Source organism: Artemia franciscana, chromosome 5 (assembly GCF_032884065.1).
Source record: "Artemia franciscana chromosome 5, ASM3288406v1, whole genome shotgun sequence".
Classification (NCBI taxonomy): Eukaryota; Metazoa; Arthropoda; class Branchiopoda; order Anostraca; family Artemiidae; genus Artemia; species Artemia franciscana.
In genome coordinates, this window is record NC_088867.1 from 21,682,769 (window position 1) to 21,701,645 (window position 18,877).

Here is an 18,877-nt window from a genome sequence, read left to right on the forward strand (position 1 = left end):
TAACAGACTAAAAAAAATTAGCAGTCTTTAGGCTTAATTTCTTAACTGAGTCAATCATAAACATCTCCGATTAACTAGAGCAAGATCGAGGGGGCAAGTGCCCCGGGGGAGGCAATACAAGCTAAAGCCCAGCGTGGTTTAAGAATTGCTTATGCGACTCAGTGCAAGCGAGACAGGCGAATAAAAGTTTTTTTTAACAACTAAAAGCCCGTGGTGGCTAGTCTTAGTTGACGGATAAGGTTATTAAGCATCCTTTATTTTTGGGCATCAAAGATAGTAGGGCAAATTGGTGAATAAAGCTCAAATAGAACACCGCTCTATCTTTCTTACTTTATTAGGTTGAATATATTTCTTCAACTAATTTCACCTTGGATTTGAATCAGTTCACGTTTACAGGCGTAATCTTTTCTGGTTGTCTTACAAGGAAAGGGGAGATAATAAAGAGAAGAATTAAGGAGAGACAATAAAAACGCTAAGAAGGGGTGGATATGATTATGAACTCTTCCAATCATCTTATACATGAAATAAGGTAAAGCGGGACCAATTATCCGTAATCCGTGTATTAGGTTTTTAAAATATAGACGCCTTATGACTTTTCTTGCACTATTCATGGCTAGTCTCAGCCCAAATTGCGTATTAAAATTAAGATCAAAATTTAAATTTAAATGGTAAAATTTTCAACATTAAACACAGTACTAGAAGAAATACAAGCTTGCATCAGTTTTAAAAACCACTGGGTTGTACGAGCATACTAAATTTTGTCTTTCAAATTTTAAGATAAGGACGACGAGAGAAAAAAAAAGAGCAGGTTTCTTGAATCAAAAGCTAAACAAGTGGTACTCTAAAGAATTTTATTTTTACATTTGAAATAAAGTCTTTAATTAAAGACTAATATTTTAATTAATCGTGTATGATAATTTTTATTTTTATTTTTATTCTAAAAAGTAATTTTAATTAGTTTCTGATCGTTTTACAAATCATGCCTGAAAAATCCCCTCTCCGTCCCCAGGAAAATTTTCCCGGAAACCCTTACCCCCAATGAAAAGTTTGCCTTGTGAAAAATTTCTCTCGCGAAAAATCCCCTCCGTGCGGTAAAATCCTTGCAGATAGTTCCGGAGCAGATAGCAGATTAATCCTGGATAGTTCCCCCAGAACATCGGCACATGTAAAATTGAGTCACCAAAGTGAGGGTAAGACAAACAAAATGATTTCGATATATGAGCTCTGGTAAATCCCCCTGTTTGAAATTTTCCCTTGAAAATCCATCAGGAAAAATTTCCTCTCAGTGGAATATTCTCCCCAGAGGCATTGTTGTTAGACTTCTCAACTATACTGAACAATATGTCTTTCTCAATATTTTATTTGTAAGACTTCGGGGAAAAAGCGGCATGGATGGGGCTAGTTGTCCTCTAATTTTTTGGTCTCTTAGAAAGGGCACAAGAGCTTTTTAATTTTGATTTGAATGAGCCCACTCCATATCTTCTATGACTATTGGCTCGATACCATCAGCCCTGGGGGAAAAACAAATATAACCGTGTCTGTGATGTTTCTTCTAACAAAAAATACGAAATTCTATTCTTTTGCAGATAGACACCTGAAAACTGAAATATGGTTGCCTGATATGCTGGATCCGATGGTGTAGTATTCATTAAAATCCCTTGAATTTTTGGGTGTGCTTCCTCTTTTTTGAAAGTTAAGCAAATTTTTTTAAACTTTTAGCTTTTGATGGGTAACATTAAACTTAATTAATTTTATGTATTTAAAACACCAACTCTTACATTATTATATATATAAAAAGCCAATTCTTCTGATGTTCGGTCAGAGGACTAACATACAGAAAGTTACCACGAACTATTCGATGATTGTAATGGGTGAATGTATATTTCATAAATGTTACGCTTTACATTCCATTAGCATAACCCACTTCCAATTTACTGGGCTTAGGCTTTAGACTGTATTTGAGGGAGTGGAGTTTTTCTTGTAATTAATAATATTACACATTTTTCAAAAATAATAGCAATAAATTGCGAGTTGATAAAACCAGCATTTTTGACAAATAACATACGTAATTTAAGAGAAACTGGTACCATGATTTTCCCATAAAGTAGGTTCAACTTTCACTCTAAACAAAAATTGTATCATTTACATTATCAATGGTGCGGCAGGAGGCGACAATTAATATTTACCCAGTACCCCCCCACACACAAAACACCTAGGTCACCACTCTTTGATGATCGAAATCGTGGAACGTGCGATCAATAAATGCAGATGCATCGAATATGCTAGTTGCAAATGAGATGCAGAAGCATGGAATAGACATCTTATCTTTTTCCGAAGCTCGGACATCCGATTGTGGTATATCGACTATTATTAGCTCATCAAATGAAGCGTACTACCTGTATTATTCGGAAGTTGGCGACAACTCTGGTTTGCATGGATTTGGTTAATTCCTCTCTGATGCTGCAAATCGTGCTTTTATTGTGTGGGATCCAATGTCTACAAAACTTGCTTTAGCAAAGTTTAGAGTGTGAATAACTAATCTTACAGTCTTCTCTGCGTGCTCTAATTGCAACAGATGAGGCGAATTGTAGGTTTTATAACAACCTGAACTGAATTCTGGCACAAGTTCCGTTCTGAGACTTCCTTGTTCTTGCTGGGGATTGGAATTCCAGAGTTGGACCAAAGAGTAACTCAACTCGATTTGTAGTTTGCCCGTTCGGCCTAGGAGTCCGGTTTGAACCACTGGAAGGAAATGATAGACTCCATGGAAGCCGTATCTAAGGCACATGAAACCCGTAAGCTCTATCACTTGCTGATAAAGGCCGCTGGAAAGAAGTGATAACTCTCTGAGATCTTATGGCTGAAAGACGGGCATAACCCAATGGACCTGCCTGTGAGAGTATCAAGATGGGAAGAACATTTTCAAGAACTTCTCCAGTGATCCTTTTTTGAATTTCCCTTTATCGATTAAAAAAAAACAAAAAACATTCGATCACTGAAGAGCCATAAGTCTCCTGATGAAGACGGTCCGCCTCCAAAACTATATATAGCTATTGGTGAGATTGTCTCTGCTCAACTCAGACTGCTGTTTGACCAAATTTGGACAAAAAAAAATTCTGAAAAACAAAAAAGTTTCAATCCTTCATTCTTGCTTCAAAAAGGGCGACAATTCAGAGCGACAATTCAAGAGTTTGAGGTTTTTTTTGTAGAGGCTGCCAAATAAAGTTGAAATCCTTACTAGACTTTTATTTAAAGTATCCTAAATCACATCCAAATCAATGAAAAATTAAGAACAAATCGAAGCACATGAAAGAGTTTAACCAAATGTGCCCTATGCATAGAAAAATGATTTGCTTAATTCCTTTACACCCTAGGCGATTTTTCTTTTCAAATGACTGATCAATTTAATATTATGGACTACTTAATTTTATTTTCCTTGGACAAGAAGAAAATGTCATTTGAAATGGCTCGAGAAGAGTAATTTCGCGATTACACCAGAACCAACTCGGATTTTTTAATGTAAGACTATTTCAGCTGGAAATGTGACACAGGATTGTAATTTCTATAACGTAAGAACGAAACGAAGGGGGATTCAAATTCTTATTATTGAAATCCAAAAAAGGTATTATTTCGAAACTTAGAAGGGGTATTTTTGAATGATATTATAGAAAAATATATTTTTCAAAATATTGAAGCAATGACTGCCCCTTCCCCCTCTAAGGGCCATTCTTCATAGCGAATAAAGCGATCCTGCCTTGAAAAGTGATTGTTCTATCGGACGTCACGTATTCATTATGTTTGGCAATTCTAAGCGTCTTTTGACACAAAGGCAAATTTATTTGAAATATAAAAGCATGACACCCAAAGATTGGATTAACTTATTTTTAAAGTCAAAACCAGGTAGGCTAGTAAAGTTTAAAAATATCTGACCCCTAAAAAGTATCTGTGAAATTCTATTTAATTGACTTTTTACTATCTTGGAAATGGTTTAGGTTAGGAAAATGAAACTTTCAGGGATGAGTGTACAAGCTAAAATATGTCCAGGGAAGGTATTTTAAAGGACTCACCTCCACTCCTTCTCCCTCTAGAGAGCCCTAAATTTGTCTAAATGACACGTCTACACCTATTAAAATTTTGACAAAACAACATTTTACCTTAATTTTCAGTTACTAGATGCTTTTTCTCTGCCTTTAGTTCTGAAAAATGCAATTCCTGTTATTTGAGTAGAATATTGAGCCATATCAAGGTTTTTTTCTTCAAAATTTAGGAAATGTATTTGTATATCTTTAAAACCTTATCAAATGGAATTGAGCAAAGTTATGAAGCTGAAAACAATTTTGTTGTACTTCAATTAAGCAGAAGATCTATTTTGCAAATTTCACTTTTACAATACACATATTTTTAAAGGTCATCAAAGGTCAGGGCCCTTTTAAAGAGAGAAGGAGTAGAGGTGGGTACTTCAAAATACCTTCCCAGGATATACTTTAGCCTGTAGACCCATCCCTGAAAGTTTCATTTTCCCAACCTAAACCCTTTCCAAGATAGCAAGAAATCAATTAACTAGAACTTTACCAAAATATCAAATGTGCAGTTGGATAGTTTTTCTGCTAAAACTGTTTGGATAAATAGAAAATTCATAAATGTTGGCCTAGGCCTATAGTATAAACTAGGACAAAATTGGTTTGGGAAAAGAAACATGTAATTAGTTTCTGTGTAATACTTAATAATTGTCAATACCAGAAGTAAATAGGTAAATTTATAGCAAACAATATTACTTGCTTTTGTATAAAGTGAATATACCACTCATTGCCTTTTTTCAGGGGACCTAAATATAGGGTATAAAAAAGGCTAAGAAAATTGGTCTCAAACCTTAAATACCTTATTACATTGATTTCAAACTTACTGTTTCATTATAAATCCATTTTTTTAAATGATATATAATCCACAATCACTGATTTTCCAAAATTAATTTTGATAAATTAATTTTTCTGATCTTATGATATTTTCTTCTACATTGACATCAAATTTTAAATAAAAGCATGCATTTTTGGTTAAAAATATGAAAGCCAACTATTACAAACACCAGTTATACTGTTTGCTATAAATTTACCTATATTAAATACAGCAATGGTTAATTTATGTATTTAATATATGCTATGCTTTACCCCTGCCCCCCTGATGTGGAAATATATAGCCCAAATTTGCTTCTAAACTATTACAGATTTGTAATTCCAAATATTGTATTATTTTGTAAAAAAAACAACCGAAAATGCATGCTTTAATTGAAATTTCAGTGACAAGGAAGAAGAGAATGCCATAATATTGATAAAATTCACTTATCCAATTTAATCATGGAAAATAAGTACTTGTGGATAATATAACATTAAAAAAATGGATCTATAATGAATTGATAAGTTTGAGTCCAATGTTTTAAGCTTTTTTATACCCCATAATTAGGTCATTTTTTAAGAGGTCAAAAATGCTTAAATCTGAATTTTCAGTAGAAGCAATTATTATATTTGTAAAGAGCATAAAAAAAGGCATTGAGTGGTATATTCACTTTATACAAAAGCCAGTAATACTGTTTGCTATAAATTTATCAGTAAATCTATACCCAGAATTGCATTTTAAATCAAAATGTATCACTGATGAACTTTACCCCCACCTTTGAATATATACAATTCAGCGTAGCCTATGTATTTGCACACCATGGAGGTTAGGGTAAAACTGAGCAAATATTTGCATGTTAGGGGTGGATCTTATAATCTGTTTAGTTAAGGTTGTAGCTACAGTGTTTTTATTGGGGAGAAGGCAGGCAAGAAGGGGTGCTATAGAAGTTGGTGCTGTTCAAGCAGACAGCAAAGAAAACTAACTGCTTATCAAACAATTTGGTGAATTAAAAAAAAAATGCAATACATTATAGACAGTAAACAGTCATAAATATAAGTGTTGATGCTTGGCTTTAACTAAAATTGTTAGCAACAATATACTGCAGACAACAGTATTATAGTATAAACAGGCATTTGGGTAGGAGAAGGTGAATATCATATTACTCAGTTTTTTTTCCACCCAGATTCACCTCAAATGCTGCTTTACATATCCTCCCTCCACGTTTCTCGACCCAGCACATAGCAAAGGATGCTAAATCTCTTAATTGAACAAAGCTATAATCAAATAATCCCAGTATAGTGGTATTCATTTCTTGTAATTTTGAATAGATTTTGATTTGGTAAGGTTTTATTTGTTTTGCTAAACTTTTGATATGTTACTTATTTAAATATTATTTATGATTTTTTAATAAATTTATTTGTTTTTTGGTTTGCTAATTTATATTAATAAATAGTATTGATTTATTATTTTGCATTGGTTTTGAGCCAAAGTCAAAACAAAAATATTGACAGAGCAACATCATTGTGTAAGTAAAGATGCAGGAAAAGTCAAAGCATTACCACATATTATGAAACATCACATTGTGTGATATTCCTCACATTTAAATAGCAACTGTTTTCTAATTTTGAAAGTATTCAAAAAATAAAGCTAGAATTATTAACTTATCCATTGGGCAATGTTTGACAAAGAATATCCAGAAAACCTGAACAATTATTGGCATTATTTCTGCAGAAACCTTAAATTATCAAAAATGGCCAGAGACTACCAGTTGGAAGGGAAAATTCACTCCTAGAGTTTGAAAATTATCTTCCCCTCTGTATAAAAAAAATGGATTCTATCAAATTACTCAAAAGTTTTTCCTGTGTAGATCAGGGGACACATTTCTGGAGAGGGTTACACACTGAATCATGTTTTTTCTGGAGGGGGTTACACAAATATCATTTCATGTCTATAATTCCCTTCACAAGCAAAGCACTGTCTCCTAGTGCTGCGTGATAAAACTGATAACAATAAGAAAAAAGAATGGGCTGGTACCACTTATACCTTCAAACAAAATTTCTAAATTGTGAGAGAAATATGCATATTTTGTTTACATTCACTTTGTTCTATTCTCAGCAGATATTTTATATGGCGTGCTGATGCAGATATAAATATCCCACATGTATCCCTGGTATTGTTGGAAATGCAACTAGTCTCAGTAATAATTTATGGCACATTTACATCAGTTTTTTATTTGGAGCTGGCTAAAAGGAATATTTAGAAAAGCAAAACTAGCAAGATATCAGCATGGTATTGTATAAAGTGGCATTCCAATATGTATATGTTAGTATGTGAGTCTAAAATGCCAAGATTAGGACATCATCATTGCTTATTAGGTATTTCAATGACAAATATGAGAATCAGAGTTTACATTAAGTACTAGAAATAAAAACTAAAACAATTAACTGATCTTTTGAGTGGATCCCCCTGTAAAGAATTCTATGACTAAATTGCAACCTATTTGGCCTGTTGTGTTATAGTGCAAATATCATTATAAAAATTGCTTAGTCTTATTTTCTTTTTCCATTATTTCTTTTACACTTCAGAAATTATTCAGAGATCTATCTTCTTGTTCTTCAGTGATTCCATTTCTGTCCTTTTTGCAGATGTAGAGAATGTATTCATTTCCACTTTTGAAAGTTTTAAAACAAGAATATCTAATCTTGAACTGATTAAAATTGAATATAATAAACTTAAATATCAGAGGAAAAATTGACATGGGCAGATGTGGCAAAACAGGAAGCATAGAACATTTTAAAATTTTGCCATTAACTAAGCTAACATTTTTACTAAAAAAATATTAATGTGAAACATATTAGGAAATGTAACGGACTGCTATTTTTCTCGTTTTCCAATGTTAAAAATTATCATGGATTAATTAGAAAAAAATTTTTTGGTTCAAAATAAAGTATAAATTTGACATGTAAGACAAGCACCATTTTTAAAGCTACCTAATAAATTATAGTTTTTTTTCCAAATTATTTGGTGAGCAACTGCTCCCCTTGGCAACACCACTGACTCAGTTAATATATAGGTTATAAGAAATTCATGAATTTCTTAGAAAAACAAGGAAAGAATTGAAGACAAAGGTTCTCCTGCTGCAAAATATATTAAGTAGGATTATTGTGCGTATTGTGATCAGTGTTGTGACAAGTACTTCAAATTTTTGCTTAAGTATCAAGAAATACTTCCAGTTTTTCTTCTTAAGCATCAAGTATTAAGTAACAGACCACAGTTGTACTTAAGTAGTATTTGAGTTTTAAGCACAGAACTTGTACTTAAGTAGTACTTCAAGTACTATTTAAGTATAACTCTTTTAGCATCATTTCTAGCTCAGTCATATCTAGTCATATAATGGAAATAAAATTAAGTCATATAATAAAGGAGTTATGCAGTTTAAACAAATAAGTAACACCACAAAAGACAGTAGAGCTCTTCTTCTTTGAATGTTAGTTAGTTTTAAACAGTAACAGTGCCACATGTAACCACTTGGAAAGTCATGCAACTGTCTACCAAAGTAACTAATTATGGGGTTCTAGGTAGTTCTAGGAATTCTTCAATTGGTGTTTTCTTCATTTTCCATTTAGTCCAAACTGCACTGTTCTAGGTCAAGAAACATTGAAAGAAGTGTAGCCTCCCTTGCTCAAGGTTAATGATTTTTCTAGTAGTGGAGATGCTGGTAGGCTACTGGGAATTTGGTTTTGGCACTGCTAAGCCCATAACCTGGGGTCTCCTAGCAAAATTCTTTGTGGAGACAAAATGGATCCTCCAGTTGAAACAAAGTCTTTCAACAGGAGCTGAAGATGGCAATATGCAGTTGTACTTTCGAAAAACTTGCTGCACATGAGGCAATCCTTAAAAATATAAAAGTCCCTTCATTTTTCTCCTAGAAACTGCAAAACCTCTGTCTTAACTTTGTTAACTGCAGGGTTAGACTGTGATGGATTGCTCTCATCTTCTGAGAATTTGTAGAAACCATCACCTGAAAAGTGGCTGGACCTATCATCATCAGGATCATTTGTTCTCATCTTTTTAGCCTCCTCAACCAACATTGTTGCAGCTGCTTCTTTTCAGCCCATGGGGAATATTTTGTTCTTGAACATGGGCATACTGCATGTTGCAAGGACATAGTCTTTGTAGTTTTGGATGGAGCCCCTCCGAAAGCTAAACCACTGCTCAACACCATCTAGTAGTGTGCTAACCAATGGAGCAGTGTACTTCACTGACTGCTTGAGCTTCATCATCTTTTTCTGAAGGCCTTTGATTGTTGGGTAAATGCTACCAAAGAAACATTTTCTTTCAGGAAATTTTTTTCAAACAATTTTATGCCAAATCCTTAAATCCTACTACTTTTGAGTCTTGAAATTCTCTTTTTTGAAAAATTCTTTTCTGTAAAAAAAGGTCATTCCATTGAAGCAGAATGTACTGGGGAGAGTACTTGAAAGTACTTAAGAATTTATCTGTACCTGAGAGCTTCAAGTACCTATTTATTTTACTTAAGTATTATGTACTCCAAGAAGAATGTACTAATGTAAAACTCAAGTACCTTGATTTTGCACTTAAGTAGTACTTGATGTAATTTGCAACACTGATTATGATGTAAGAATCGTTTTTTTTTAACATGTCTTTTTGTGTGTTGGACTGCTCGTACATCTGTACCCTTATGCAAGCTACATCCAAATGAAGCACAATAACAAAGTAAAAATAGTAGCTCTACACTTGGACTACCATTGAATTTCTTATTTTCTACTCTGAAATTCTAGTTTAGCTACTTTTTGCTATCATGGAAAAAGGCTTAGGTTAGGAAAAATGAAACTTTTGGTAGTTAATTCAGGTCCAAAAACATACTCAGGGAAGGTATTGCCAAGCTTCAATGTTAACCCTCTTCTGATTTCTAGATCTTAGATATTTGCCTACTTGACAGGTAAAGAGTTTTTATAAATTTTTTACCTTAATTTCCAGTTTTCATTTCTTTTCTCCTAGTTTTAGTCTTAAAAATGGGATTTCTTTCATTTAAGTAGAATTTTAAGCCTTAACAGTGTTTTTTTCTTCTAAATTTAGAAGACGTATCTGCAGATCTTTAAAGCCAGATAAATTGGGATTGAGCAAAGTTGTGAAGCTGAAAACAGTTTTCAAATACTTCATTTCAGCACAAGATCTATTTTGCAAGGTTTCACTTTTATAACACAAAGATTTTTAAGGGCCATCAAAGGTTGTACCTTCTGGAGGGAGAAGGAGTGGAAGTAGGTACTTTAAAGTGACTTCCCAGGACACCTTTAAGTCTGTAGATCAATCCCAAAAGTGTCATTTTCCTAACCTAATGCCTTTCCAAGAAAGCAAAAACTAGCTAAACTAGAATTGTGTCCTTTCTAAATATTACTACCTACTTGCTTTTCTGATATTGCATCCTTCATCTGATGGTCCTGATAAGCCTCTCAGATATATACAAAATAAAAGAAAACAGTGAAACTATGGTATAGGCCTAAAATTGGGGCTGTTGAGAAGGAAATATGTCAAGAAAATATAATATGCAGAATAGTTGTAGTTAACACATTTTGCCTGTGATTCCGCTATCCTTTCCATTACTTCAATTTAGGCTAATATATTTCATAGGTCATTAATTCAAAATGTATTAATCTAATGCAATAGGAATCTGGATTTAAAAAGTTGTTCTAAGGTCTGTATTTCAGGGATTTTTTTTTCTGCACAATAAACTTTGCTGCAACACAACAATAGCTATTGAAAAAATTGTGCAAAAATAACTATTTGTCTTTCTTCACTAGAATTATGGAAAATAACGTTAGTTACAATATGCCTCAACTGAGAAGAATCCCTTGGAGAACTTAGAGATAAAATCCCTTGGAGAACTTAGAGATAAAGTTAGTTGCTCAAAAAATGCAGCATTTTCTGCTAACATCAGGAATACATTAGACATTTTAGAACAGTGTTTGTGAATTCAAGTTATTGTAGAGTTAGGCTATTATAAATAAGTAACTTTGGAATACTTCACTTTTGAATAATTAATTTATAAACAAATTGTATGTTTTTAACTACTTTTTAAGCCCATTTCTGTTGATGGCTTCTTTATGGTTTTGCAGGTATAAGTTTCTGTAGCAAGAGATCAATATGGAATTCCCTCAGAAGTAATAATTATATTTGGAAAGAGCATAAAAAAGGCATTGAGATATTTATTCACTTTCTTCTTAGCTAAATCATATGAAGAAGGCTAAATTTACTGATGCTTTTTGTGGATGAAATATAATTTCTCTCTAAAAAGTACTTGCTCAGGAAAGTGATCAGAGTATAGCTAAGACCAAACAATCAGCAGCTAGATACTAGTTTACAGTTAGGTCTACTCAGATGGAAGCACTGTAGAATTCTTAAAATAACTTTAAAAACTATAAGAACATGGCTCTATCATTCCTAAATTTGTGAAGCATTTTTGTAAATTTTCAAATGTAATTATCAACGTAAATTTAGTAGAATTATATGAATTATATTGCATTTCTTGTGTCTGATTTGTGGGGACTGGGAGATAGGAGATAAACCCCTTGAAAATTAGAGTATATTAGAGAAATGTGTGGAAACACGAAAAAGGTGAATACTCCCATTAACATTTTGGTAAAAAAAAAATCCCAGCAGCACTTGTGCTCTTTAGGAGATTTCCTTACTTCTTTCTTGGTCCAGACAATCCCAAGATTGAACTTACTGATCAGCTGGAAACATGTCAACTCTCTGTTGTTGTTACTGATTCCATATGTTTGTTCTAGTCAAGTTAGCAAGATGTGACTAGGATTGAAATATAAAGATTTTGATTGTAGGAGCCAGAAAATGTTCTTGTAGAACCTAATTAACTTACTTGTAGAACCTAATTATGGCTAGTGGCTTGGGAAAAGAGAGAGTGATGGGAGAAGTACATGCTTGCATGGGTCCCATGATAGTGAAATTTTTGTTAGATGGACTGGAGCCCAGTCAACTTTGGAAACCACTGGTCTACAGCATTAAATCAAGTATTTAATTATAATTTATTTTGTTGTATCTTACCAGGGAGTATGCAGTCTGGCTCATTGTTCATTTTTGGTCAACCTACAACTTATAAAACATACCAAGAAAAGTCTATTCAATGCTCAAAATGTTTAAGCTTGGTTCCTCTGACACAGAGGAGCCTTTACTGCTCCTCTGACACAGTCTGGCCAAATTGTCTTGGTAATTACCCTTTTTTTTAGTGAAATCAAAGGTACTACAGCTCCTAAATGCACCAATTGTGAAGATGATCATCAGTCTACAAATTGTAACTTATGTCCTAAATATATCTAATGGGCCGAAGTTTTAAGGATAGCCCATCAAGAAAATGTCCTTTTTCCTATAGCTACAATGGAGCTTGCTTAGCTTTCCAAAGGACCATCATTTCTAAGGAATTAATGAGACTAATGAAGCAATCTCAAACCTTTTACACAATCCTTTGCTATACACTCCCCAAAATAGCCAAAATCAGGCTCAGTTGTCTCCAATTGAGATATCTACCCCTCAGCAGGCTAATGAGCACCCCAATGTAATGAAAACAAGCCCAACCCTCCAAAATCCTAGGTTTGGTAAGAAAAAATCATGGGCTGAATGAGTGGCAGCCTCACCTAATAAATCTACTCAAGCAAACACTATACAAGATAGAGATGGTCCTCATGACTTACTTTGACTTATGTCTCCTGTCGGGCATGGCTCAGCATAGAGAGTGATGTCAGCCTCCTCCAACTGGGGCAATAAGCGGCTAGTGCTGGTGTGTTGTGGACATCAATGTTTGCCAGCTTCAAGTATTTTAAGAGACTATTGGATCATCAGTGTTTTGGTCCTCCGTTGGGTCTTTTCTAGCTGGATTCTGTGGGGTTAAAGCCCAGCATGATTTTCGCAGGTAGGTGTGATGGGAATCTAAGGAAATAACCGTACCATTGTAGAGTTTGGTCTGGAATTTGGATGGAAAACAGTGTCTGCTGTGTTCTCTGTAGTAACTTCTAATTGCTGACAAAGTTGAATCATCTCAGGCCTTCTATCTTCCTAAGGTTTTGTGTCTGGAACACGTCTACGGTCTTAAGAACTGTGATTGTGGCCGGTCAGGTTTCTGTTCCATAAAGAATGACAGACCCAACCAGGGTGTTGAAAATTTGCAGCCTTGTTTTTTGACTAATGCTTGGTTTCCGCCATAGATGATAATTTATCCTCCCTTTGGCAGCAGATGCCTTGGCTATTCTTGCTTGTAGTTCAGGGAGAAGCGAGCCATCAGCAGCAATGGCAGAGCCCAAGTACGTAACTGCTGGACCAAGGTCATAGTAGTATTTTGGTCCAGGGCCATTGGAGGGTTGGCAATGCTAGAGGATGGATCAACAACCATAACCTTGGTTCTGTCCCAGTTGACCTGTAGACCTACTTTTGCAGCTTATTCTTGTAGAATGTGAAGTGCTCCAACCAATTGGTCCATGCATTCTGCTATGAGCTCCAGGTCGTTGGCAAAGTCAGCATCCGAGAAGATGCGATTGCCAAATTTAAGTCCAATCCAAGTCTTGAGGTCATCTTTGCAATGACGTGGTCTATGATGACGTTGAACAGTTCGGGCGCAACAGCACAACCTTGCCAAACTCCTGTATATATTTTGAAGAATGGGCTTCATCAAATGTAATTGAATATGTTGCATCAGTTGACTGAAACATCCAATCAAATTGGCTCACAGCCCTTAAAGCTACTATAACTAAAGATATTGCTGTATACTACTTTTCTACTTCTATCTTTGAAGAGACAGGAAAGAACTTATCATCAATTCTTATCAAGCATTGAGCATGTCACCTAGTCAACTCCACCCATGGCAATTAAGGTGCAGATCCTACAAGGAAATGATGTCTCTCTTAACTCAAACAAACTGGATGATCTTATCCTATATGCATCTACTAATAATTATTGAATTATTTGTCTACAAGTGACCAATCTTCATCAGTCCAAGAAAATCAAAATGCCTGGTTGCAAGCACTACTGGAAAGATAGGTCTCCCAATAAAAGAGAGATGGAATTGCTATCTTTGTGCATGATTTAATCCCTTGTTTCCCTCAACCATTAAATCTTTACAGGGATGAAATTGAGGTCATATGTATGACACTTAGCCCAGCTAATGGTAATCATCCTGTCATAAACTCATTGTATAAGCCATGTGAAAACAATGATATCAAAAATGCTTTGGAATCTGAACTTTTAGGGAACGGTTCCTTTATTTTTGGTGATTTTAATGTACGTAGTCCACTCTGGAAACAAATAGCCTGTAGTAATAAATCAGGAAGAGGCATAGAGAATATTTTGTCCAATATTTTGGTTACTTGACTTTCACTCCATTTAATTTCCAAACCTGGTATAATATTTCACATAATACTTTATTGGCTGTCATACTTGGCCATCTTCATATTATGATCAAGTCCAGATAGTAATTGATCCCTCTGCAATCTGATCACTCTCCAATTCTAACATCAGTTCAAAATGCAGTCTGTTGTCCCAAACCCCGCTTACCAACTTTTAACAACTCCAAAGGGAACTGGCCCCAGTTTTGGGAGATATTAAAGTAAGCAGATTTTTGCTTTGTCTCAACTAATCCTAATATTGTTGTGTAGTATGAGAAATACTGGAGCTGGACTGCATCATTAATCAACCCAATTTACCCCCTTTCAATTATATTCTTACGACTTTAAATGAAAATTTCCAACAATTTTACCATTTCCCGTCATGAGCTTTAAAATGAAAACAGGCCTTGTGAAATAAGAATTTTAATGTAATTAAAAAATAAAAGTTAATTATTTTCCATTCGTCCTATATTACTGATAAAATGTAATAATTTAATATGATTTAATATTTAGCGAATAGTTCGATATCAATATCTACATAATTGTTATTATCTTTCTCTTTTCTTTCAATAATCTTTAAAATCATACCTTTATCTAATTTTTTAAAATTTGTTTTCAAAGTCAAATGTTGTAGAATCAAGTCATTTTGGTGCAAAGGTATCAACTGCTTAACCTTTAAAATTAGTAGTAATTACGAGTTTGTTTCCATATTTAGCTTTTACACATTTCGTTGCTTTAATGTCGTATTCTGTTCTTAGGTCCAAGTCTTCTTTTATAACGGTTTGATTGTAATTATTTTCAATTTTGATTTTTCTTAAAAGTTTCTCAATTTATGAAGCATCGATTTTATTAGATAAATTGTCTGAATCGGAAATAATTTATAAATTAACATGTAATTTATGACCAATGACATCAATGTTTTCTGTTCTTTCTGAAAATATAACACAATAAATGTTGTATGGATTATCAGCCTTATCATCCAACACAAGTTTAGTTTATATATCAGTGGTTGATCTAGATGCATATATATTAGGTTCATGTTTTGAAACATAAAAACAAAATAATGGACATATTGTTTTAAAGTCATTATCGAGATTATCTGGATTTTTGTCAAGACATTAATCACGTATTTATAGGTGTTAAACACCAAATTGCTTGGAAAAGGAATAGTAACAATAATATGGTTGTAAAAAAGGGTTCACAAAATTTTATAGTAGATATAATGTCTTATCTTCGATTCTACCAACATTGAATCCTAGTTTGAGTTAGAAGGTAAATTAGCTAAAAAGAGTTCATTTGAATTAAGGTGGGAAGCATGTAACTTACAAAATTGATAATAAACATAACAAAGAATTGACATAGAGAGTAGTTTCTGAAAGATATAATAAAACTAAAATTGTTATAGTATTACTAAAAACAGAAAAAGATGATAATACTTCACAAAATAATGTTCTTTGATTCTTTACATTCAGTTCTCGTTTTAGCTGTCTTTGCATAACGAGCTTCACTTTCTAAGAAAATTATCCTCGCTTAGGCTTTAAGTGGTAGCTAACAGAATTTTATAATTCACCTTTCTCCTTTTAGATATATTTGTCTTATCCGCCTTTAGAGTTTGGCATTTCAAGGAATTTCTCTTATTTGGCATTTCAAGTAATTTCAACAATTCTTAGTTTTAAGGATTAAGATTCTCTTTGTTTCTCACAAAGTGCCAAAACAGAATAAACTTTTGTTCGAAACGCTATGAAAGATCTTCATGATCTTCAAAGAGAAGTTGCACAATTGGCAGATTATTTTTCTTAGTTATTGATAAATACAGTGTTGCCTCTTCTATTTTTTCTAAGATTAGGGTTTTCTATCTGTCCAAAAGTAGAACTTCGTGCGACAATGGATTTTCTTTTCAAAACGAGAACGAAATTCGTGAAAAATGACCATTTTTGTGTACTGGGGTCCTCGTGTTATTTTTTTTTCTTTAAACCCACCTTCTCTCCTATCAGATATGTCATACTAATTAATAGTTTTCTGTTATCTAGCAAAGATGCATGAGAGGCAAATTTAAAGACAAACATTAATTTTAGTGGTAGATCCAAAATTCTTCACAATAGAAAATTCTCTTCTAAAATATTCATCCAGTTTATTTATCAGCAAATAAATAAAATGGCATTTCTTACTGCTGAGTCTGTGCAGTCATTTACGGCACAATTTCTAAAATTTTTCTAAAACTTTCTTTCGCATTGTTCAAATAAAACTTATTTTTACCTTGATTAGCCTTATAAATTCTTTCGTTGTTTTTCTTTCTATTCTTAAACGAATGTTATGTTCATCTTTTGCATTATTACACCCATACAATTTATTTTCCTCTATCACAAACGTGCCTGCCCGTGGAAAATATAGTGTCACCTGTGTTTATACTTGTTTATATATTTTCCAGAGCAGTTTCATCTCGGTCCAGGAGTGTCAAATGGTTGACATAAGGAATGATTATGCTGTTTAAATCTATCTACAGTGGGCCTCCCATTCCGAACCAAATAAACAGCAACACCAGGACTTGAACCCCTATCCTTGTTGATGAGGGATTTGTAAAGCTAGTAAGGGGTCAACAAATTTAAATGGTTTGCAAATCTTTACCAATATATGGTTGAAAATATTCAGATGGCTCATAAGGAGTTTGACAGACTGAAATCTAAAAAAACTAGCAAGCATTCATGCAACAAATAGATTGAGATCTATACCCTTAGCCTCTTCCTCTACTATATGTCATTCAAGACTGTCAAAGGCTTTAAACATGTCTGCAAATGATGCTTCAACATACACTCGACGTTTTATAAATTTTTAACGATGGTATTTAACATTGTGACCAATAATGTACAATACTGTGTCAGGTCTAAATCCAAATTGCTGGGACTGTGTCTTATTTTCTACATTGTCAAATAAAAATTCAAAAATAAAACTTTCAAATGCTTTTGAAAAGCCAGTATTCTTAAAGTCTTTCTGTTGAAGATGCAAATCAACTGGAAAGAAGATACCCTTAGAAAGCTTTACATCATACACAAACATTCTAGTTGTCTTACGTTTGATTATTGTTACCAAGAGCAAATCACTTGTGAATGAACATGATAAAACTAGACCAAAGCAGTTACCCTGGGAGCTCAACTATAAAAACTTCACTTCTCGGATAGCACTGCACCTACCTCACCATCGTTAACTTTCTGCAACCTATCTGATGGCTAGCCCATGCATAATTGAGTTCTGCACCTAATTCGTTAATTTTGACGACTTTTCAGCAGCAAAGGTGTTGAGATTAAGTCATATGCCTTACACAAATCAACATAAATGCAATCAAACCCTTGATTGGAGTCTTTCATCCTTTGAAAATGATTAATTTTTTCCATCAAATGTATGTTACAAGACCTTATTGTCCTACGTCCCACAAATTCCTTGTTTTTGAAGTGATTTAGGATACAATGACTCTTTCCATATTTCTTGAAAAAATCTAAGTGTTTGAGATTGGGAAATAATTAGTGAAATTTGATCTTAATCAGCACTAATGAAGTGAAATTCTTAACTAAGATTAAAGACAAAGACAAGGGTTTACTAAACAAGAAGCTAATTCCTGTATAATAACATTTAAACACCATCAATATCAGGATCTTCACCGAACATAATTTTTGGACATATTCTTGGGCTACATCAGAGTCAGTGTGTTAAACAAATACATGTTCAATTGAGAATAAGCTCATTTATTAGACAGTGAGAACAGATACAAAAGTCTGGAAATCTCGACCACATATACAGCAATCATCATCAGCAGAAATACTCGCTTTCTGCTGATTATAATTGCTGTATATGTGGTCGAAATATCCAGACTTTTGTATCTGTTCTCACTGTCTAATAAACGGGCTTATCCATTTTGAATGTTTATTTGTTCGTTGTAGAAATGCATTGTGATCTTGGGGATAAAATACCTAATTTAAGGTATTACGTTGAAAAGTCAGTGTGTTAAATGACTACTATGTCAAATAATTGAGAATTCAATTAGTTTTGGTGCTGGATCTGAAGTAATTCTACTTTTTTATGATCTGCAGCAGGTCATATCCACTTCCAAATTTCCATTTCCAAATGTTCATCCTCCATAGGTATTCCTTCATCCAGCTTGTTTCTCCTTCTATGTAAGTCCTGCATGTGATTTTGTTTCCAAATATAGCTGGCTTTTCTACTGTAGTGCTGAAAATCTGCTCGGCAGTATTCCATGACATTCATAATAAAACTAGTGTAGGTAAACTGTAGTACTACCATAAACTATCTGCTGCTTTAAAGTTGAGATTTAATTTAGAGTCTATGACTGCCTTTATTAGAACCTCTACTCACCTCTTTTTGAGGAGCTTTCTCACCTTGTATTGCTGTTTGCTGTTCACCTCCTTTAAAGAAGTTTCTCACCTTGAATCGCTGTTTCGTCAGGAAGAAAAGTACTTAAAAATAACTTTGTTCAGTGCTGACTTCTGTCTGGGATCATCTCCCTCCACAGGCTATTCCATCAAAGCCATTTGATGATTTCTTAAAGTAAAGGTTTAATAAATCAA

At 33.8% G+C, this 18,877-nt stretch overlaps 1 protein-coding gene across 2 annotated transcripts in view; it reads left to right on the plus strand.

Annotated features, from left to right (window-relative positions):
• The first annotated feature begins 3,805 nt into the window (after positions 1–3,805).
• LOC136027111 (serine protease HTRA2, mitochondrial-like) overlaps positions 3,806–18,877 on the plus strand; it is a 47,425-nt gene continuing 32,353 nt past the window's right edge. For both annotated transcript variants that reach the window (XM_065704054.1, XM_065704055.1), the window contains exon 1: positions 3,806–3,900. In XM_065704054.1, coding sequence (XP_065560126.1) covers positions 3,855–3,900 — 46 coding nt within the window. In that variant the 5' untranslated portion in view covers positions 3,806–3,854. The remainder of the gene's footprint in view (positions 3,901–18,877) is intronic.